The 22685-nt window shown below is 44.5% G+C and overlaps 2 protein-coding genes and 1 long non-coding RNA gene across 4 annotated transcripts; 2 read left to right on the plus strand and 1 right to left on the minus strand.

Annotated features, from left to right (window-relative positions):
• The first annotated feature begins 2203 nt into the window (after positions 1 to 2203).
• On the plus strand, positions 2204 to 3679 carry LOC120666170 (ankyrin repeat and SAM domain-containing protein 6-like). The gene has a single exon (XM_039945961.1). The coding sequence runs from the start codon at positions 2272 to 2274 to the stop codon at positions 2881 to 2883; it is 612 nt and encodes a 203-aa protein (XP_039801895.1). The 5' UTR covers positions 2204 to 2271; the 3' UTR covers positions 2884 to 3679.
• Positions 3680 to 6278: 2599 nt separating this feature from the next.
• LOC120666169 (protein LAX PANICLE 2-like) lies at positions 6279 to 21353 on the minus strand. Of its 2 annotated transcripts, none has more exons than XM_039945959.1 (4): positions 20443 to 21353; positions 20309 to 20356; positions 19652 to 19727; positions 6279 to 6772 (listed from the first exon to the last, which is right to left on the minus strand). In XM_039945959.1, exons 1-4 carry the CDS (start codon positions 21075 to 21077, stop codon positions 6608 to 6610), a joined length of 924 nt encoding a protein of 307 aa, XP_039801893.1. In that variant the 5' UTR covers positions 21078 to 21353; the 3' UTR covers positions 6279 to 6607. The 2 variants fall into 2 exon arrangements, with proteins under 2 accessions (XP_039801893.1, XP_039801894.1); XM_039945960.1 differs by having other exon boundaries at positions 19652 to 19724; positions 20443 to 21346.
• LOC120666171 lies at positions 6816 to 10084 on the plus strand. The gene is made up of 3 exons (XR_005671604.1): positions 6816 to 8139; positions 9197 to 9262; positions 9446 to 10084. It is a non-coding gene; the product is annotated as an uncharacterized LOC120666171 (long non-coding RNA).
• Positions 21354 to 22685: the final 1332 nt, after the last annotated feature.

A 22685-nucleotide genomic window follows, 5' to 3' on the forward strand; every position in this document is an offset into this window, starting at 1 on the left:
ATCTGATACAGAATTTCCATCTGCTTCTCTCAATACAGGCGGACCTATACTTGGGGCAACACGAACTTCATTGCTTCTCGAGCTTACAAAGAAATCATTGGCCAGCGCATCGTCCATCCTCTTTTTCATGCGATCTGGAAATCCAAGTGTCAGATGAAGCACAAGGTCTTCTTTTGGCTACTCCTAAGAGACAGACTGAGTACTAGAGACCTCCTTAGAAGAAGAAATATGGTGCTAGAATCTTACACGATCATTGCATCCTGCAAAGACGTGAATCTGTTGCTCACCTATTCCTTCGTTGCAACTTTGCTAAAGCCTGTTGGGCCTCCATAGGTGTGGTAGCCATAACTACCAGGTCTTTATTGAGTATCTTCAGGCAGATAAAGGATACGTTACAGGTCTCTTTCTTCATGGAAATAATCATCCTCATGTCCTGGAGTATTTGGGTCACCAGGAACAATTGGATTTTCAAGAAATTGGATCCATCTGTAGATGGTTGCAAAAGAGCTTTCATGGCTAAAATATCTTTACTTCTTCACAGAATGAAACAAGAGATGACAACACCTATAAACACTTGGTTACAATCATTGTAATTTCCAGTTTTTTCTCTCTCTCTTTAGCTCACTATTTATTGCTCTCTTTTGCTTTCTCTTCTTGTTTTTTCCTTCCTCCTCTTCCCTTGTAATTAAACTTTTTCTTCAATCAATAAATCTCAGTAGGGGCGTGCCCCTCCAGCTTTCCTTCAAAAAAAAAATTAAGCATGGTGCTATCGAACGTCAAGGGTGTTAAAACTTCAAATTTGCCGTATCTGTGTTTATGTTTCTTGATAAATATGAGCAATATTTTCTATATGCCGTCACCTTTTTATACAGTTGGAATTAGAAGTAGATATACTAAGGCTGCGTTTAGTTCCCAAAAAAGTTTGCGCAGTATCCATACATCGAATTTTTGGACACATGCATGAAGCATTGAATGCAATTGAAAAAAATAACTAATTACATAGTCTAACTGATTCCTTCGAGATGAATTTAATGATACTAATTAATCTATGATTAGATATTAATTATCAAATAACAACGAAATATGCTACGATAGTCAAATTCAAACTTTTTCACCAACTAAACATCCCCTGATACGCAAAGTGGCAAAGCCGATTGCTGAGGCCCAAAGCCCAAAGCGACAGATGGCCCAAAGCCGAATGCAAGGTTCAGGCGCCGGGCGGCATGAGCTGGAAGCGGAGCAGAACAGTGGCAACTGGCAACTGGCAAGTACTGGTAGTTTTCTAGAAAGTTCTGCCGTAGATGTTACAAAACCACTATTTGATTCTTTCCTTTCGAGTTCTGTCCAGAGATCTGTCGACAAACTGAAAGCTGTAGCATCGTGGTGCTGTTCATGCCTTCACGTTTTTTTTAAGCTCATGCCTTCGCGTTGATGCTAGAGCAAATATTATGAGAGCCTATAAGCATATTGAATGCTAAGTTAAGCAAGAGAGTAGAAAGAGAGAGGAGAAACATGGTGTAAACTATAAGTCAGTTTCGACAAAAGAACAAAAAAAAAACTTAGTGAGAGGGATAAGCGTGACATATATTAAGAGTGAGAAGCTAACTACTATATGAGTGGACTGAGAAATAAGATGTAAAAATCATTACAGCTAGCAGTCGGCTGTATTATTAATGTGCTAGTTCTTTTTCTTTCGAGAGAAAAACTATCGAAAATTAAGGAAGGTTGTGGGTATATTGAGTTGTGGGATGCATATAATTAAAAAATTAGATCTAATTATTATTTTAAAAATTCATATGAGTATGAGCGCCCCCCCCCCAAATTCTAAGGTAACCTTCCCTCCTAGTTCTATTGTCGTTTGGTGCCTACTATTTATGTATTAATTGTTAAGACCAATTTTAATAAAAATATTCATGACGCAATTATTATAAAGAGAGAGAATAAAAAGTGTTGTAAAATATGAGAGGAGTGTTATCACAATCCTCCGATTTGATTATCTAATTCACAGTTTTAGTTAATGTGCGATGATACTTCGCATTAAGACTAGCGTTAAAGAAGGCACTCCGTATGTTTTGAGAAATGCTAAAGAAATGTGAAAAATGACAATCCATATTAGCGCAATTTGCTTAGGCGCAACGAGATCACTGTAGATGACGGCGCTAGAGCTTCTGCTAGACGGTTCCAAGAGCCGACGAGGTGCACGGGGGAGGAGGCCGCCTGTCCCTATCCTGGATCCCCACCACGTTTGAGTGTTTGACCCCCAACATTCCCATGGACGAGGACCGCGCCGGTGGGCCCCACCACCACCGCCCCTCGCCGCCGCCGTCCTCGGACGCTGGCAAGCGCCGCCGCCTCCCCAACGTCCGCCTCGCGGGCTCCGTCCCGCCCCCGTCCCACCTCCCGCACCCGCGCCGCGTCGCCGGCGCGCCCGCCACCAGGTCCCGCGTACCCCTGCACCTCAGGCACCAGCACCCCTCCGCGGACCCGCCCCAAACCCTCCCAAAACCCTCCGCCGACAGCGGCGACGACCTCGCCCTCGCCGCCGCGTGCCCCCGCAAGCCCAGGGCTCCTCTGCAGGCGGCCGCGGCGGGGAAGCCAAACGGGAGTGCGGAGGGGACGGGGTCGGAGCCGGAGCCCGAGACGGAGACGGAGGAGTACGGGGAGGCCGAGGAGGAGGTGGCCGATGTGGCGGGCTGGCTGTGGCGGATGGGGATGGGCCGCTACGCGCCAGCGTTCGAGGCGCACGAGGTCGATGCCGCCGTGCTGCCCTGCCTCACCATGGACGACCTCCGGGACATGGGCATCGGCGCCGTCGGGGCGCGCCGCAAGCTCTTCTGCGCCATCCAGAGGCTCGCCCCGCCGACGCCGCCTCCACGGAGGTGAAACGTACTTTTGCCTGCCATTCCCTGCTGTGGGCGTGCTAGGCTAGCTAGCTAGTTCGGCGGCATCACCTTGCTAGGGGACTTAGGATGCGTCAGTCGGTCCTAGGAGTAGGAGATGTCCAGAGTGTAAAAATGAGAAGGTTTGGTCTTTAGCGTAGCTGGTCTCGGGTGCCGTTGCATAGTGTGTTGGAGAAGGTTAGATGGAATGCTAACTCTGATGCTTTTGATTTTGTGTAGTGTTTTCATAGAAATGCCAGGATGCTTTGTCGTAGGCTGTAAATAGGAAAAGATGAAATGCTAATGCTGGGTTGTCGATCTCATGTTCCTATACGTTTCATCATCTCCCCCAATGTTTTTCTTGATGCAAATGGATCTGATTAGTGGAATTTCAACATGGTTCATTGTTATCGGAATGGGGAAACATGCCACAACCCTGCATTGTTTATTTGTGTTATGAACTTGAGTTCTGCTTGTAGGTGAGGATCGCCTAGAAAGTACCAAGTAGGGAGTCTATCCATGCTGCATTGCTCTCCCAAATTTGTCTTGGTATTTGTAATGTCCATAAATGTGTATTGACATTCTTGTATTGCTGAAAGTTAGTCTTTTTTTTATGGCATGTTGAACATCTTACCTGAAGTCAGATACAACTTGAGTTACGATGTGTGGATTTTGCTCACCTGATCTGCTGAAAAAAGGGCTTAGTTTCAATGCTGATGATTCTTTGCCTCTTCTACCTTTGCAATAGAATAAGCAGCCTTTATGGAAAGAAATTTTCATTATTGCTGTACAAAAAAAAATCAGCTTTCCTTAATAGCCAACTTTTTGGGTACTGGCAACAGCACCTCAATATAGTGTGTATGCCTGATTAGTTGCTTCAGGGTATGGCAGTATCGAACCCATGGCACAGTACATTTAAAAATAATAACATGCTGCATGCAGCTGTGAACCTCTGTTGTAGTCATAAATTGAACTGTAATGAACGGTAATTACGAGGTTTTGACTTTATTAATGGCTTTGCACTTGATGTCTATTAATTTTTAATGTGGGTATTTTAGAGCAAACATTTCTTTATAGTAGTTCTGAAATGATTTGTCTTCATTATCCTAAACTGGCATGAGTACTTGAAAGTATTCCATACATGTTGGAATCTGCCCAAGTATTTCTGAGGCATTAAGACTGAGCTCCTCTAGAACTAATTATTGTTGAGGTTGATGTTTACGTATGCTTCTGAGCTAGCAATGTTTTGAAAATTGGTTAGCTTGTTGTGAAATTGGCTGCAGAACAGCCATCGGATCTACTAATGTTTCACATGACAAGTTATGATGTAAGTAAGCTTCAACAAGTGGCCACTTAGTTCGGTATTTTGATTTTTCTGAATTTTTCCCATTTTCCTTGATCCTAGTTGGCTTATTGATAAGTTGTTTCTGTTAATGTAGATTATATACGAATAATTCATTGGAATCGTTCACAATATGTGGGGTTTATTCTGGAATATGTGTCCATGGGCGTAACAAAGTGGCCGAAGGGGGTTCAGGACACAAGTGTTGTGTGATCTGTGATGCAAATCAATGTGCATAGAACTAGGTCTTGAGTCAAGGCAAAAACATAACTCCAGATATATGTTATTGAGAATTGGAAGTTTCAGGTTGTTGCAGTTGGTATCATAGCAACCTATGTAATGAAGTGAGAGATGCACTCCTCAGTATGCCCTTGTATGAAGCAGTAAAGATGTGGTACAGAGAACCTGATATATTGGGACGGCTCCTGATATGATACAGAGAACCTGCATGTTGGGCTTTGTCCTGACATGTGTAAATAGGGAATCATTTTGGTATTGATTTTTTCCAGAGATGTCACCACTCACCACTTGGCGTTAATATGAGGCAGACAATTTAGTATACTATATTTAACCTAACTAACTTCTTGAACCTTGTGTTAGTTCAGTTTTATATGAAAAGACAAGGCTATAAATGGTATGATACTCTCGAAGCCACCTTACGTTGTGGTGTGGAGAAAAAAAGTTCAAGGGATCCCAAAAATCAATCAGACTGTTGTATTGTACTGTATCAGTGCTTATGGAAGTCGATAAGTATAAATTATCCTGTCATTTTTTTAAAGTGCTTTGTACTATTGTCAGTGTCCTCAGGTGGTGGGGTATGAAAGGTTCCACTATGTTTGTTACCTGTTAACAATTTGATATTATTGCTACCGCTTGTATGATTGTATTATTTTCTCTAAAATATAAACAACAATCTGCTCTTAAGATATTCTGGAATATTGCTAGTGCCAATGTTTGTTTTTATCTCACTGTTCATGGAAAGTTTCATCTTCAAATTTGTTAACAGAATAGCAGATATGCTTCATGAAATAACGAAGAACTTCTTATCGTTAATTATTTAGTTTTATACTTGTATTCATCTGAGTCAGACGTTGCCTATTATATTTTATGCGCTTGTGGCATGGCAAATGCTTTAATGAATAGTTTTATCTTCGTTTTCCTAGATGGCACAAGCCACACATATATGCTGTCAGATCAGTCTGCTTTGTTACTTCTTATGATGTCCTTAATGTATTTATATAATTTTTTATGCTTGTTTCGACAGCTACTTTTAAGTCCTTTCCGGTACAGACAAGTAACTTTTAGCAAGTAGCTAGTCGATTTAATGTTGGCCCTTTGGATCCATTGTGTGATCCTTTTCTTTTCATCAAGTGTCGGTGTGCACTGTGGCAGTTGATACTGCTGGTATTGGTGCCTTGTCTTGTGTTGAAGGGACCTACCCCCATTGCTTCAACTTTGTCTTGTTCATTGCTTGCATGCCACACTGGAGATTCTTAACCATGCTTTCTACCATTAATTAGCCCCATATTTTAAGCATGCCATCTGTGATCTGTCGGTGATACCTATGGTGCTAGATTTTGTATTATTGATTATTTTCATGCTGCATAGCACAGTGAGTACCGAATGTACTTTGAGTCCCTGCTAGTCTTCTGTCTATTCATTTCATTTTCAGGCTTTCCTGTTTTGCATTGCTATCGTTGTTCCTTTTCTTTCTCACCTTGGGTAGGTGTCATAGGTACACTAATGTGTGCTTGGTTATGTTCGCGTGCATTCCTCTCTTTTGTATCTTGACTTGTGAGCAATTGTTTGCATTTCCTTGTCCTTGATGTTGACATCCTACTTCCCTGACTCTTTCATTGATCTTGACATGCTACCTGAACACGGGATGCTGCTTCATGGCGCTTCCATTGTGCTACATTGCAACATCATTTGGTTATCATATACCCATTTTTATTTTACATTTGTATTTTCTTGGTGTGCTGTAGATATGTTTCTTATGTCCTGAACATTTGTTTTTCCCATCATTTATTTCTCTAGGTTAAAAGCATGTAAAAATCTTACTGGAACCTAGATTTACGACACTTCTTTATTTCCAAATGCTTGGATTCAGTATGGCAGCAAAGAGGGCAAAACAACTGGAACAAAATAAATCTTTGAACTAAATAAATATGAAAGAATTATTTCTCAGAGTTTTGAAGTACAGTTACATTTGGGTGTTACCTATAATCTACCATCCTTGGTGTTCTACTGTTCTTTCTCAGTGAATTCTGTGGTGAGGATTAGATGTTAGGGGAGGGGAAAAAAGGGGATCAGTTCCTGTGGGCAGTGAAAACTAATTACAGTGTGAAAACTTGTTTGTGTCTGTTGATGCTCCATTCTCCAGGTGCTAGCTTCTGCCGTAATACAGTGTCATGATCTGGTTTGTGCTTGGTGAGCCAGGGGCCGGCAAAACCGCTGCGGCCTCAGCTGGCACAGGGCGCCAAATAGTGTCGCGGACCTGCTGCAGGGTCATCGTTGGCAGAAGGCGCTGCCCTCGACAGGTAATCTCTAACTGCATTTCATAAACAGATACATGTTAATGAGTTTTACTGTCAAGCATTCTTGCTATCATCATGATTGTGGAAGCTAATGTGTTTTTACTGTCAAGCATTCTTGCTATCATTATGATTGCGGAAGCAAAGGTTATGAGCACACAATAAATTATTATTCATGTATGAGAAAAAAACTAAAATATACCGTTTTGTCCTAGTGTCATTTACTGTTTTATGTATTTTTGGTCAAAATTATTTGCCAGTTCAGTACTTGTTCACATTAGATGCTAAATCTGGACAAATGATTGATGCATTCCAATTTCTTGCTTGCCATTACCTGGGTTCTTTTTATATTCCTTTTTAAGGGTTTGAGTGGTTGAAGTGTCACCCAGAGCAAGATCTGAAATCTAATTAGTAAATCAATTCTTCATACAATCTGATGCACTACATGTGAGCTTTTCTCAAGAGAAGAAAGGTGCTGCATCATAACTTTTCACTATATTACCAGCCAAGCCAAACTGGGACAGTTTTAGTAGAAACCTCATTTTTCATAACTTATTTTGTTGCAAGGGAAAATGATCAGGTTTCGATAAATGAGTAGTCTACGGTGCTATTCCTTTGTTATTGAATGAAGCTACTCTGCTCGTGCATATCAGAGTGACTTTCATAAAACTAGGTATTCCACTTCTGCGTTGTCATTGAACTACATCAGACATGTCTCCACTCATTACCGCCCAATCCCCACAACTCTGCTGAAAACAGGATAAGGACATTTCTCCCCTGCTTTCCGTGAGGTCAAAGGGACCTTTCAGAAAATTTGAAAAATGCAGTTATCCTTTTCTATAGGTGTCTTTGTAGTTATCTTCTGTTGAAACTGCCAGAAGTTTATGTGTAGGGGAGGTAGACACTAACATGAATTCCCACCAAATCAGGATTAGGTCCAGCTTGTAAGTTCCTGATGAAGTGTTATACCATATATACACTTACCCAGTACACTATTTACAAACAGTGACAGTCCAATAGCCACTGGGATCATAAACATAGCCCTTGATGCCACACCTAACAATGAAGCTACCAATGGCTGCAATACAATGCAAGGCTTCCAAAAGAATAAAACAATCCAGTGGGTGCAGCAGAGCCTGATGGCCTGGTTTCACCAGAGAAAAATGGCTGGAGAACAATCATTAGGAAAGGGCCCCAGTTGAAAGAACTAATCTCTTTATTGCTGATGCGAGATGGGGCCTGTCCATGATTCTCCAGATGCTGCCTAATTTTTTACCCCACTTTTTTTTCTCTTTTCAGATTCAAATGGCACGAAAAAGAGCAAATTTATTATACAACGTGCAAAGGTTGAGGAAACTACTGTTGGGATTGTGATGGCTGTCAGGTAAGGGAAACACATGCATCTACCTCATGTTGTTATATGCGTTACCATCTATCGTTCTAATCGTTCTTGCTTTTCTTTCGGGTGTTCACGTGTTATTTGTGAAGGCTTAATTAACACTTTGTAGGAATGTTAATGAACTGATTACTATTCTCATTTTCTCTTCCTATTGCCACAAAAAAAACTATGGTGCTTAATTCAGAGTTATGGCACGGGAACATGTGGTGCATTAGCTTAGTGGTCAGCAGCTAACTGCCAAGCATCTGCTGGCTGTGAGCTAGCATAACTAGATCTGGACTGATGCTGGTGTTATGGGCCACACTTCTTGAGGAAACAAACAAAGGAGCAAGACACGACATGCCTAGTGGTTAGGACGTAAAGCATATTTTTCACGTATATTTTTTATGTGGACACTTGGCGCTCAGTGGTTGGGTGAATGCTAGGCTTCAAGCTACAACTAGACCTAACTACCTTCGGGTGGTTGGCCTCTCTTGGAAGGTCTAGATACATGCATGTTACTGCTCACAAGTGCCCACAGTGGCAGTGAAGTCAATGTCACATGCATGCTTAACTGCAGTATTATAATGATGCTGCGAAAACAGTGTTTGTGACAATTACTAGTGGAAGTTGTGGCATTCAGTCTAGAAATTGAAAAAAGTTCAATCTGTATATGTTGGATAAAATTTTAAAAGATTTATTGCATGCAATCTAGGACTAGTGCCCTCTTAAGGCTCAAAGTGCAGTAAAATTTGATAATAAATTGAATGGATTTGCTTTAAACATAATAAGCCATTTTCAGGTTTGATATGTAATTTTAGGATTTTGTGCACCCTACAGCAAACTGGGCCCTGAAATTTTAACAAACATCCTGTCTGTTACTGTCTAAAGAATTTTTTTATCAAAAATATAGCACATACTTCCATTGGATTTGTGAATCCTGGATGGAACTAAAGCAGGTACAATCAGGCAGATATCATAGTTTTTACGTTTGGTATTTCTTAAATCTACTTTGACAAATGGTGGATTTTCTCGTATTTATGTAACTTTAACTCTCTTTTAGGCCTATTGGAAATGGACATAAAAGGACCTATGAAATGGAAGAAGAGAGCAGCAGAATCTAAAAGATGTATGATCAGCATTCAATTCATCAGTCATCACTTAATCATTTCATTTACCTAACAAAAGAAAGTAAATGCATCTTCTTAGAACCTTTACTAGAAATTAGAGCAGTTAAGTTTTATAGGCGTAAGTTTTAAAAACAAAGTAAAACATCACATTTTTAAAATTTACCATATTGGCTCTGCAACAGTGCCTACATGTTTGTAAAGCTTATGCCGCATATACCAACAACAGCTACCATTGATGAATGATGAGCAAATAAAAGTGATGGGCAGTTACACGGACACACCACGGAAGGTGGAGGCAATGATATGGATATCTTGTCAGGTAATTCTGGGCTAACCCAGATTCAGATGTTGGGTTAGTAGAATACAAAAGGCATCTATCGTGTATGTGTGTAGTGGTGGACCAAAGTGTATATGGCTGCATACGAAGCTGCAGGGTTTACACCAGAGTTTTGCATATCCTGTCTCGGAGGACAGTGGGCATATTTTTGTAGTGCATGTTTGAGGAAACTGCATGCATGGTCCTAACGTTTTCCTTAAAAAAAACACAAGTGGACTAGAAAAAAAAAGTTGAAGGCATGTATCCTACGTTGGAATTTCCAAATGTGGACAAAAAATAATACCAGCTCCAAAACCATAAAATCCATTTCTGATGCATCGGACGATTGGTGACGTGACAAGTCATGTAAATGTTTGTCGGTCAGATCCCGTGTGTACACACAGTCGGCCAGGAAACGATGACTGGTTGTGTCGGTGTGTGGGGGGATCCATCCGTCGGCCGGAATACACAAGCGCAACAGCTAGCCGGTACGGTGTATCCGATCCTCGACGTGATTTATTACGGGGACCGCGACGACGCGATGGGGAACTCTCCTATCGATCGTCTAATCATCACCGAACATGTAGCACGGATCGCCGCAGGTCTCGGTACATACAGTGCCCAGCGATTGATGTGCGTGCGTGGCCAACCCTAGGTTATTAGCGTCGTGTGTGTGTGTGTGTGATTGGCAGGTCGATGGAGACGTACGTAGAATCAGATATGCATCGGTCGAGATAACTTTGTGATTTCTAGCCGGTCTCTGAACCTAGTTGCCAGATGAAGTGAGAACTAGGGTCTCTCTTTAAACTAAAGTGACGACCGCACACGTGGATCTTCCACAAATCTATTCGTACATACACATACCAATATGGGCGGATCTAGCGGTGGGTCTCAGCCCCCCCCCCCCCCCCCCCCAAACAATGAAACTCCTCTTTGGGCTCCCCTTCATTTTTTAGGAGAAGAATGAGGAAGAAGGGGAGGGAAAAGAAAGAAAGGGAAAGAAAGAAGAAATTCAGCCCCCCTTAATCAATTCCTGGAGGCGCCACTGCATACCAACCACTACTTTTATTTCAAAAACTGGGCGCGGCACGGGATCGGAGGGGAGAAGAGACCACTAATATTATGATGGGATCGCATGCTGCGTGCATCAAGGCATGAAGCGATTGAAAAGGATACGTGTGCTGCATGCATGCCCAATTATTCCATGCTATGCATGCACGCACCACCGATGACCGATGGATGGATCGCCGGCCACCACGCATGCATGCATGGACGGGGACGCGACGCGCGCGAGCTGCTGAATGATCGTGGCCATGTACGAACGGGCTCGATCGAACAAGTCCCATCCTCGTGTGTTTGGTCTCACGTCCCCATTCCTGAAAGCTCCAGCAACGGCCGGCATGGCCACCACCACTACCCATCCATCGGGAGCCCTGCCGCGCGCTGTGCGCCCGTGCACTAGTGCAGCGGCAAGTGACGGACAACTGACTCCAGGTGGCCGCTACTCTTAGGGTGTGTTTGGTTGGAAACAGTCCAACCAAAAGGGATTGGTTGTTATCCAAAGCCACAGCCAAAAGAAACTTTTGTCTAGCATTTGGACCCCCTGCTTTCAGTGGTTTTTGGGTAAAAAAATTACCCACCAGTCACTAGTTATGAGATACTGGTTCGTGTTCTATTTTTTCCCGTCACTCTCCTCCCTCTCACCCAGTCATGCCGCAAGCTCTCCCTACCACCGTCACCGGCCGCAAGGAGGTCGCCCCGCCGCCGTCGCCAGCCACCAGGAGCTCGCCCTGCTGCCTTCGCCCCGCCGCCGCCGCCACCAGTCACGAGCTCGCCCTGCTGTTGTTGCCTCGGCGTGAGGCCGCCTCGCCGCGAGGTCGTCTCACCGCCGTTGCCTCGCCGCGAAGTTGCCCCGCCGCCGCTTCTTCCTCGAGCGGCGCGAGCTCCAGCGGCCCCCACGGTGAGATGTAGATCCGGCGGCCGCCGTGGGCGAGCGGGCGCCGCCGTGGGCGAGGTACGGCACCAGCACAAGCCTCCGTGGTCGAGTGCCGTGGTTCGTGGAGGAAGAACCAGCTGACCAGTGGGGTCCACTAGTCAGTGAGAGAGGGGGAGAGAGTTGAGTAGGAGTGTTGTGTATGACATGTTGGGTCCACAAAGCAGATTTTCAACGGTCTTCTGCTTTTCCCACATATGTTTTTCCACAACTACTTTTCACAGCTCATAATAGTTTTTTTCAAAAGCCACGGCTCAACCAAACACAAACGTGACGCAATGCTAAGCACGCACGCCTATATTTAAGAACGAGCTGAGGGTAGTATATATTGCTGGTGGACTAGCAGGTTTTGATGGTAAGTTGGTAACATAGTGGTGTCGTCGTGTTTGTTGAGTGATGATGGTATAAGCATGAACACTGTAAGATGGTCAAATTACACACGGCTATAGTACAAAGTTTACTAGTAAAGGCCGCGCCGAAGTGGCTGGAGGCAGTGGCAGAGCTTGATCTCCGATTTCAGAAGAATGAGGGGGGGCCACTCTTTTGCTACAGTAATGAACAGTATCAAAATTACTATTCATTACGTGTAAAAATTGCACAGTCGGGGGGCCAGGGACCCCTTTGGCCCGCATGAAGCTCCGCCAGTGGCTGGAGGACACCGAACTGGTAAAAAAGCGAATGAAGAGCCAAGTGAGATGATCAAGCTAGTGGAATGTGGTTAGGGCTTCCTATTCACTACTAGAAAATAAGTCATCGGTCCAAACCAAAAGTGCCAGCTGCCGTTGCACCCGGTACTGGCAGCTGGTACTTTTGATTTGGACCAAATGTTCAAGGGAGCTTTTGGCACCGGGTCTTGGCACAACCCGGTGCCAATGATCAAGAATTGGCACCAGCTCGTGCCATAACCCGGAACCAATAAAAGAGACCCCTTTTAGTTCCGGGTGATAAAACAAACCAGTACTAAATGTTGAGATTGAGCACCGGTGGAAAAACCACCCGGTACCAATGTCCTCTCGCGTCTGGGTATTTCCAAGTGCTGGCCGTCCTCTCTCTCTCGTCTCTCTACCCCTCTCATTTCTCTAGCTTTCATCTCTTTCTACTAATCCTCTGGAGGAGCGGCGGCCCGGCGTGGCCGTGCAGGAGGAGCGGCGTACCGGCATGGCCGCGCATCGGCGCGGGAGGAGTGGTGGCCCGGCGTGGCTGTGCGTCGACGCGGGAGGAGCGGCGGCCCGGCGTGGCCGCGCGTCGGCGGAGGCGCGGATCCGGTGGAGGCTGGGCGCGCAGGCCCGGCAGGGCGGCAGATCTCTCCACGGCGGCGCCTCTGCACCTCCCTAGCGCCCCTGCATCCTCCAGATCCGGCACGCTCGCACGTCTCTGGTCGCCATGGCATGCGCTGCCTGCCGCCGGTATCCCGTCGTCCGCAAGCCCCCCTGCTCCAAGAAGAAGAGAGAAGGAGAGGACGCCCCGGGAGCAGAGCCCCCTGCACAGCAGCAAGAACAGAGGAAGAAGCCAGGAAGGAGAAGCAAGGAAGAAGAAAGAGGAGAAGAGGACCAGCTCGCTCACAATTGATTGTATTGAATGTATGTGGGATTGAAATTTTTCTTCTTTTTTTGAAATTTTTCTGAAATAGAGATAGCATGTGGGATTGTATTGAATGTATCAATCTTGTAATCGATTCTTTGAATGATTTGTGAGATTTATGAAATTTGTATCGGTCGATTTAATATTTTGTGGTCGATTCTTGAAATGATTGTTGCACTAGAACAGGAGAGGATACAGGGAACGGGATTGATGCTAGCGAACGGGCAGGGCACCAGTACCAAAAAGACCTTAGGCACCGGGTGATTCACCCGGTGTTATAGACGATCACCATTGGTCCCAGTTTCGGGGTACTAGTTGCAAAACCGGTACCTATGCTCATTTTTAACCGGCACCTATGGTCCTTTTCTAGTAGTGATTGTTCACTGTTCTATACATGATTATATTCTCACTTTACCGAACTTAAATTACTTCATCTTGCAACCCACATGTTTGGCCACAAATTAAAAGAGAAAATTATTTGGATTGGGTTTTATTTGTTCTTACCAAAAAAGGAATAATATTTTTTAATATATATATATATATATATATATATATATATATATATATATTTATTTTAATTGTTGAAGAATAAAAAGGGGACATCGAACAAAATCATTCACATTGGAATTACATTCACTTTAGAAATGGATATGCATGCAGTGACACCTGTGTATGGTTGTCCCAAAATTATAAAACTGTGGTGCACGTGTACCTTTTCAAAAGGACCTATTGATCAGAGTTTATTCGCTCTATTAGGCTGGCTGTGGCTGGTAGCTGGTGCTAATCTATTATAAGAGAAAATATTGCTGGCTGGCAGGTTGTTGGTGGCTGGTGCTGATTTGGTGTGAGAGAAAAGCACTGCTGGCTGGTTGCCTGACAAGGCAGCCGAACAGAGTGATTATCTAATTGCCTTCTGAGTTCATATTAACCTGGCTTAGTTGGATGGAAGTAGAAAAGGCACAATGAAAAGTGTGTAAAGTGTTCGAATCCAAATGATGAAACCTTCGCTTTTTCAGTCAGGAACTAAGTTTTTAGACTAGGCCTAGAACGGCTGGTGTATCGTCATTTTTTCCCCGCACAATGCTTACCAAAGAATCTTGGTTTCATATATATACTACTAGGTAACAACTACACTAGCACGGACAAAACTATATGCCACAAAAGCATAATCATGTACACATACCTACACAACAGAGATCAGAAAAAGCCGCGACCAATACTTAACAAAAGAAAGCAACAAGTGATAAAAAAAAGATGAAAGGAAGACAAAAGTTGAATAATGAGCCGCCTAGCTACTAGAAGGTATCAAAACATAAAAAAACAAATTAAGGCTCTATACATGCATGGCTCACCTACCGCTCTAGATAGACTAAATTTAGATTTTAGAGAGTAGTGAAAGTGTACGTAGGAAGATCCAAGGACACTGACTGAAGAAAATAACATTTGATGTAGCTCATCACCTAACTGAAAGTTGTAATTTGACATTGCACATATGTTTTTAATATGTAATGAGCTGAAAACGACATACTAAGTACAACTGATAGTGTCCGATTCCAACAAAATTTTATTAGTGCAAGTCATCGGAGGAGAGGTAATGTATTATAAGGATATGAAAGATTATAAATTATACACTATCTTAATGTAGAAACAGTCTGTAATGTGTGTTCAGTTTTAGATCAAATCGGCGCAATCTTAAGAATTATTTCTTGAGATAAGCCTGCTTCAGGTGAAAACTACAAATAGCATTATTCTGTTACTCAATAAAATTAATTATTTGTCAGTGCAGTTTGTATATATAGATATTTCTAAGTTTTTGCATCTATTAATCATAGTGCTTATTAATGTTATTGTGTTATATTTCACAACTCTTAAACATAGTATACCTAATTTAAGCATAATATATTTAAAGAGTATATATATACTAATTTTTTTCTTTGTGGCAATTTGTAAGAGTAGAACCCACAACTATTCACTAAATGAAGAATTTAGAATATCAGGTTTCCATGTATGATGCATACTTTACAATTAAGAGGCATGGCTACTCCACTTCATTTTTTCTACTCAAATACATACATGCCCATGCATGCATTATTGACAGCAATAAAACATCGAAAAGCATTTGTACTAAAAAAATTAAATAAATTTATTAACTAAGTGTTGACAAAAATATTACCATCTTGACTTTTCCCTTACGCTCCATTGAACTGAAGCCTACGTACATATAGCGTATATATGATTTGAAACAAGACATCAAATTTAAGATGCCGGAGTGCTCTACATATGTGGATCTACTTTACTAGAAAGTAGAGGCCAGTACAATGTAGGGCTGAGGAATCACTTGACCCTCTTTTACAGAAATCGATCAGAAAGCGCCAGTTTGGATTCCTCCAGCACTATGATGATCTGATTGAATTAAACTACTACGTGAATTCCCGAGTATATATGGTGATTTATCTAGTCACATTTTTTATTATTAATTACTAGACGATCAAGTCCAATCTTTTCATTCAGTATATTTATTTCAGTAATTGTACCATTTTCGCCATTTTTGTTCCTGTTAGAATAATAATATGAGTGACAGAAAAGCACAAGTACGCGTGTCAAATAACTTACAGTGGATTCAGATATTGTATTCAGGTTGATGTATATATATGTAGCAAATACTTGCTACAGATTCAATGTCTTGGTATGTGACGTTTTTTGTCTGTTGGAACTGGCTCCATATTGTTGTGCTGAGGTGATGCTAGCTCCACAAATTGTTCCCTGGTGCCACTGCTACTACGACTTCAACAACTACCCATGCAGGATGCAGCACCGACAGTCTCCAGTTTTTTGCAGCAACACTGTTAGCTTGGGCATATATAGACCTCTATTGGCTTTATTTGGCCATATAGAAAAAATGGTAATTACCCTGGTAGGCATCTTTCTACTTAAAGTGTTGTTGGATATCTATGGGCTGTGATTTTCTGTGTTACCAAGAGATAAACATTCAGAGTTTTTTTTTCGAATAATAGTTTTCTCGTTGCTCTCTTATGCAACTTCTAATACTTTGACCCTCCCCCCTAATAACTCCTGCAGCATGGAGGGTGGAGGACCGAATATGTCAGCACATAGGTGAAACTGAGTTCCCACTGAAACGGAAAAATGTTCTGAAGTCGCGCAAATATCAGAGGTACTCTGCTGTAGGATCAGCATCCTGATGTGCCCTACACTCGTACTGCAGTGTGGTGTACGCAGGGTTAGTGGTTGCCCAGGAATAATATTGTTAACTTCTCTCTTTCTCAAAGAAAAAAGGTACATGTTATCTCCCAATAATTAATCAAAACAGATTAACTTCCACTGCTACGAAAAAGGTTTTTAGAAGTGGGTAAAAATGTATTTTTAGGAGAGGGTATGGTACTCGCCCCTAGTTTTCGCAACTAAAAATGTACCCACCCCTAAAAATGACACCGATTTTCAGGGGCAGATGAGGAGGTGACCTGTCCCAAAAAAAAACATTACCAGGAGCGGATCGGTTGCTATTGTAACCCCGCTCCATTTGTAGCAACGGTTTACATTTTGACCCACCCCCTAAAAAAATCGGAGTGTTGTTTGCCCCTAATTTTACTAGCTCATTCAATGGGTAGAAAATTTAAAAAGATTAAAATCAGAGGGGCTGCTATAGGTTGCTGGAGCTATTACCCTTTCCTGAGAATGGAACAACATAGCTACTGTTTGTATATATTTGCCTTCACGTAGCATGGCAGGTCCACAACCACAAGCCTAGCCGGCCTGGATGCAGCAAGGATACAGAGACCATTAACATCTTCCTCCACACACAGAGAGACTATAGAGAGAGAGGGTTGCTTCCTGGTCATGAAAGGCGCTTGCAGATATTCCACAGGCAAAAGCACTACACGTGTTAATCTCCACATAATTAATCCAAACAGATTAACTTCTTTGCACCTAATTTTACTAGCTCATTCAATGAGGAGGAAAAAAAATCAGAGGGGCTGCTAGGTTGCTGGAGCTATCACCCCTTCCTGAGAATGGAAGATAGCTACTGTTTGTCTATATATTTTTGCCTGCAGCCTGCAGGAAGCATGGCAGGTCCACAACCACAAGCCTGGCCGGCCTGGTTGCAGCAAGGATCCAGAGACCATTGTGATGACATCGTCCCTCCACACAGAGAGACTATATAGAGAGAGGGTTGCTTCCTGGTCATGGCAGGGACATGCATATATTCCACAGGCAAAAGCACTACACATTGTGCCATTGTGGTGCATAGGATGGTGCATGACTTTCACTGGATTAGGTGAGACATGGCCCCCTTTTTTCTCTTTGGGTGGACCGTAATATCTTCAAGTAAGCTCAACACCACTCTCACACTTCTTCAAGTACTAATTTCCTTCAAGATCAGGGCTTCTTGGGCCCTTCCATTTCAGGTAAAATTTGTGAGCAAGTTAAGCTTCCCATCATGCATGGGCAATGCATGTATGAACCTAAAGAGAGGTGCATAACAGCTGGCAACTATACATCAAGGACGTGAAAATATATATGATATTATAGCAGTGGTGTGGCAGTGTATATCACTACCAGAAAAAGGCTCATTCGTCCCTGGCTATTTGTACTGGTCATTCTTTGGGCCGGCACTAAACTTGCCCCGATGCCATTTTAATACCGGGTCCAAATTTAAAAGCCCACTTAGCCAATTTAGTACCGGGCCAAGCCACCGTCCGGTACTAAATGTCGCATTTTAGTACCGATCGGTGTTACCGGCCGGTACTAAAATAGCGCGTCCATTTAGTACCGGCCGGTAACACCGGCCGGTACTAAAATACGACATTTAGTACCGGCCGGTGGATTGGCCCGGTACTAAATGGTTCTCTAGGGGTTACTTCAAAAGGAATGCATCTCCCATCCAGTCACAAGTGATGCATAGGTGGGATGGCAAGGATGGCTCGCGCGAGGCTGGAGGTCGTGAGTTCGATTCCCACGGACCGCGCACGCGCATATTACGCGTGAAATTTGCGTGATTTGTGACTTGCGACGATGCGCGTGTGCAGGGCCTCCTAGCTGCTCATCCCTTTTTTCCTTTAATTTTTTGGTGCAAAACCGTTTAGTACCGGTCGGTAACACGGACCGGTACTAAACGGTCACTTAAGTACTGGGCGTTTTGACCGGTACTAAATGGTACGCCATTTAGTACCGACCAAGCGGTACCGGTCAGCCGTCCGGTGCTAAACGGGGGTTGCTGACCGGTACAAATGTTAGATTTTCTAGCAGTGTATATTCCATATTATTGGGGTGTGTATGTGTGGGGGTGCGCGATGTCCAAAGATCTCTAGAGAGAGGAGAAATTAAAGAAACCAAACCAAACCTTAATGAGGCAGCCACAAAAGCATGCATTAAGCTTAGTTTGATGAGAGAAGATAGAGAGAGGTAGAAAGAGAGATACATAGACAGGTGTAGAGAGAGAATATAGAGCCCTTAATCATGTGGTCCGGGCCGGGAGGGCGCCCTCCCCCTCCTGATGTAACAGGTGAGACGCACACCCCTCACCTACACCATTTGTAACAACAGCAACAAAGACCTATGGGATGGGAACCTCGATCGACATCTAAACTACTGTCCGTAGCTCTAAAGCTCCTTTCACCTACCAATATTTGGCGCTGCAGGTAAAGGCACTCACTCACACACCACACCCTCTTTCTCTACAATGGAGAACAGAGAGAGGGAAGAGAGAGAGAAAGCAAGAAGCTAGATGGTTAGAAGCTAGGTTAGATTCAGATGCATATATGGTGGCAGCCAATGGGCAGGTGACTAGTAGTAACTTCCTTCTCCCTGCCCTTATTTGTGCCCTCCTACCTGTCACTTCATCTCTAGTCCTCCAAACTTGTTCTCTAGTGCTTTTTCTAAACTAATAAGCATAAAAATTGCGGCTCTTTCAAACTATATTCAATGGCTAAAATGCAGCTATTTATTTGCGGAGGTAATGTTTTTATAATTATAAATGTATTTTCTTCAACAAGTCTTTTACTTTATGAAGTTTTTCCTAACAGTGACTGACAAGCTCACCCCACACTCCCATGGTACTCTCAAGTGGTCCGGATGTCGTGGAATTTGACGAGGAAGCCTATTCGAGCCAATATTTTTAGTGCCTTTTCGTCTTCAGTTTAAAGATCGATTGATCGTGCGCGTGACAGCTTAGCGGTTGAAATTTTTTGCTTATCATCTTAATCGAACAAGATTAAAGTTTACTCGCTCACACAAATCCATCTCAATTAACAAACCAAGAACTTGCCATATATATGATCCTCCAAAATGTCCTAGCTAGCTAGTAGCTAGAAGGTTGTTTTAAAAACGACTAATAAGCAAGCTCAATTTGCCCATCGAACAAAGAAAAACATATATGCGTATATATGGAAATCATAAAGAAGGTGAAATAAACAAAATATAGCGAGCAATGAAAAGGAAAGAAAAACATGGCAATATGGGGAGGCGACATGCATGCCATACCTGTGAATCGTCGTCAAGGCCCAGCTTGTTAACCAGGTACCTCATCACTACTCTAACTGTCATCCTCCCGTCTCTGCTGCCCATCAACACCAGAGCAGGTCAATGTGGCATGATCAAACAGCACAGCAGATTAATCAAAGGAATATATAATCAAAACTTAAGAGCCCGATTAGTTACAAAAAATTTTCACCCAAAAATTTTTACCTCTCCTTTGAACACATGCATGTAGTATTAAATATAGTTAAAAAATAAAACTAATTGCACAATTTGAATGTACACGACGAGACGAATCTTTTGAGTCTAATTAGTGCATAATTAGCCATAAGTGCTACAGTAACCCGCATGTGCTAATGATACGGTCAAAGGCCTCAAAAGATTCGTCTCACGGTTTCCAGGTGAGTTATGAAATTAGTGTTTTAATTAGTATCCGAAAAACCCTCCCGACATCTGGTCAAATAGTCGATTTGACATTCAAAAATTTTCATTTTGGGAACTAAACAGCCCCTAAATTGACGCAAAGCAATTAATTAAGCAAATTCGTCGCCGTCGGCGGCCGGTTCGTTTCCAAATCAGAAAAATATTGGGAGGGAACCATGGACATGGTAGGTGGTGCAGGGAGACGCACATGGAGATCGACAGGAGAGTTGAGATGCTAACCTAACCCTCAAGTAGCTCCTCGCAATCTGCGGCAATGGCGGATCCCTCCTGCATGGATCAGCGGCAACGGTATGAGCAAACCACCCACATTGTACGGACAAGTCGCTCGTGGAAGGCGGACATGTCGTACTCACTGATTCTGCGCCGCCCGGAGCAGGAACCACGTGCCGGCCTCGTGGGCGGGCGGCGGCGGCGCCGCCGCCACCGCCGCCGCTGCCGGGGACGAGGACGATGAAGGCCCCGGTTGTAGAGAGAGCTGCAGCTGCGGCGGCGGCGGCGGCGGCGCCGGAGGCGCGGCCGGCTGTACGGAGGTCGAGGGGCCAGCCGCGTCATCGGTCCTCTGCCGTTTCCGCGGCGAGGACGGCGGCGGCGGCGACGTCGAGGACGGGCCGATCCCGAGCTGCAGCCAGGAGGAGCCGACGTCGCTGCCGGTGCTGCTGCTGGTGCTGGCGGGGGCGGCTTCCTGGACGACGACGTCGGGCGGGGGCTGGTGCGGCTGCGGCGGCGGCGCGGGCTGGTGCGGCGCTATCTCTGGCTGCTCGGGCTCCTGCTGCTGCGGCGGCGACGGTGGCGCGGCGGTGTCCTTGCTCTGCCGGTGCGGGTGGGAGGGGTCCTGTGCCATGGGCCTCAGGACGCTGCTGCGGCAAGGAGCACTGGGCGTGGGCGGCGGCGGCGGCGGCGGCTGGTGTCTCTGGCTTCTGCTGAGGCGAACGCTGACGGCGGCCGGCCCATGGGCGTGGTGGCGGTGCGGACGGAGCAACGTCACCATCCTCTCATGCCTCCTCCTCTCTTGTGGCGTTGCGCCGCGCCGCGGCCAGACACCATGGGAGAGCGAGCGCAGGAGGAGGAGGAGGAGGTGGTGCAACTGCAAGAAGAGAGGAGAAGAATATGTTCAAGGGGGCAGGGGTGCCTTTCATATAAGGTCGACAAGCACGGCCAATGCTTGTACACATACACGCTACTCATTACACTACTAGCACACTTCTCTTTCTCTCTCTAGCTACTACTAGTCTCTCTCTTTCTCTTTCTACTAGTCTCTCTCTCTACCCTCTCTTTCTCTCTCTACAAGAAAGAAAGAATGCAAGTGCTTGTGGAGAGGAGCTGAGTGTAGTAGAGATGGATCCATCGAGAAGGTAAGCTGTCATGGGCGCCCGCACAGTGCCCAACTTTGATCTTTGTGGGATGGACGGGTGATGCACTACGAGACATGCGCCAATTTGTTTTTTTTTCCGTGCGCGCGCGGAAAAAGGCGCATGCTGAGCTCAGCACATGCCATGCACTAGCGCGTGCATGACGCTGACTAGTTCACGGTTAGCTGGTCGATCTGACCCTGCAGCTCAGTTTGGCTACTGCTCGTCGGTGTGTCACTTCTCCCTACTACTTGTAGATAGCCAAATGGGGCCGCACGGCAGCACCCGGCACTAGCACCGCTTTGGCGCGACACGGTTCGGGCACGACACGACTAGGCACTAAGCTTTGGTCCTACCGTACCATCCCGGCACTGCATGCTGGATCCTCGGCCCAGGCATACGACTAGAGTTTAGTCATACTGTGCCAGCCCGCAGCACGTACGAGCAGCCCGGTGTGACAGTGCTGGACCAAGCTCTACAATCTCCATCGTCGTTGTTGTTGGTAAAGGTCATGGTGAGGGCATGAAAGCCTTGGCGCACCGGAGCCTCAACGGCGAGGGGTGGGGAGGCTGTGACGGAGGGAGAATCCACAACTAGAGCACGGGCGGGGAGGCCACGATGGTCAGGGATAGGAAGGAGCAGGGAGGCAGCGGTGGGGGAAGGTGATGAGGTGGCAGGGAGCCAGCAGTGGCAGCGCTGTGGTGGGGTCGCAAGGAGACGCGAGAGAAAAGAGAGAGGGGAGTGGGCAGCCGATTGGAGGAAGCCAGGGAGGAGGCATATGAATATTAGGTTTGGAGGGGAGGATGGAAGTATTTATACGAGAAGTATATGTATTATTAATGGGGTCGCAAGGAGACGCGAGACATAAGCAAAAACTCCTATGTGGCAGTATATTTAATGCTATGGACACTATCCTATATGGAGGGTTGGGGATGGTCTAACACACCTGGATTCTTGTTACATCATTGTTACCCGAATTAAAAGATGCATATTGTATAAATTAAACAATAACATGAAAAAATTATTCATGTAATTAAACTAACTGTAACCCAAGGTACAAGAAAACAAAATATGAGGGCTCATTTCTTTTTTGTTATCTCATATACTCACCATCCCTAAAGAACTAAAATTCAGGTATGTTGAGTCATCTAAAAGACAAACACTTTGAAAAGATTAACCAATTTTCATCTTAAGCTATTTTTTTATAAGGTCTTGTCATAAGGATAGGCCAACATAATGGGAAGTTG

Source organism: Panicum virgatum, chromosome 3N (genome assembly GCF_016808335.1).
Source record: "Panicum virgatum strain AP13 chromosome 3N, P.virgatum_v5, whole genome shotgun sequence".
In the NCBI taxonomy this organism is placed as follows: domain Eukaryota; kingdom Viridiplantae; phylum Streptophyta; class Magnoliopsida; order Poales; family Poaceae; genus Panicum; species Panicum virgatum.

Coding starts and splice junctions, on each gene's coding strand:
- LOC120666170 (XM_039945961.1), top strand. CDS start 2,272: ATGGACGAGGACCGCGCCGGTGGGCCCCACCACCACCGCCCCTCGCCG.
- LOC120666169 (XM_039945959.1), bottom strand. CDS start 21,077: ATGGTGACGTTGCTCCGTCCGCACCGCCACCACGCCCATGGGCCGGCC. Junction 20,357..20,442: donor CTCCGGGCGGCGCAGAATCA/GTGAGTACGACA, acceptor TGATCCATGCAG/GAGGGATCCGCCATTGCCGC. Junction 6,773..19,651: donor GCCTTGACGACGATTCACAG/GTATGGCATGCA, acceptor TATGAAATGCAG/TTAGAGATTACCTGTCGAGG.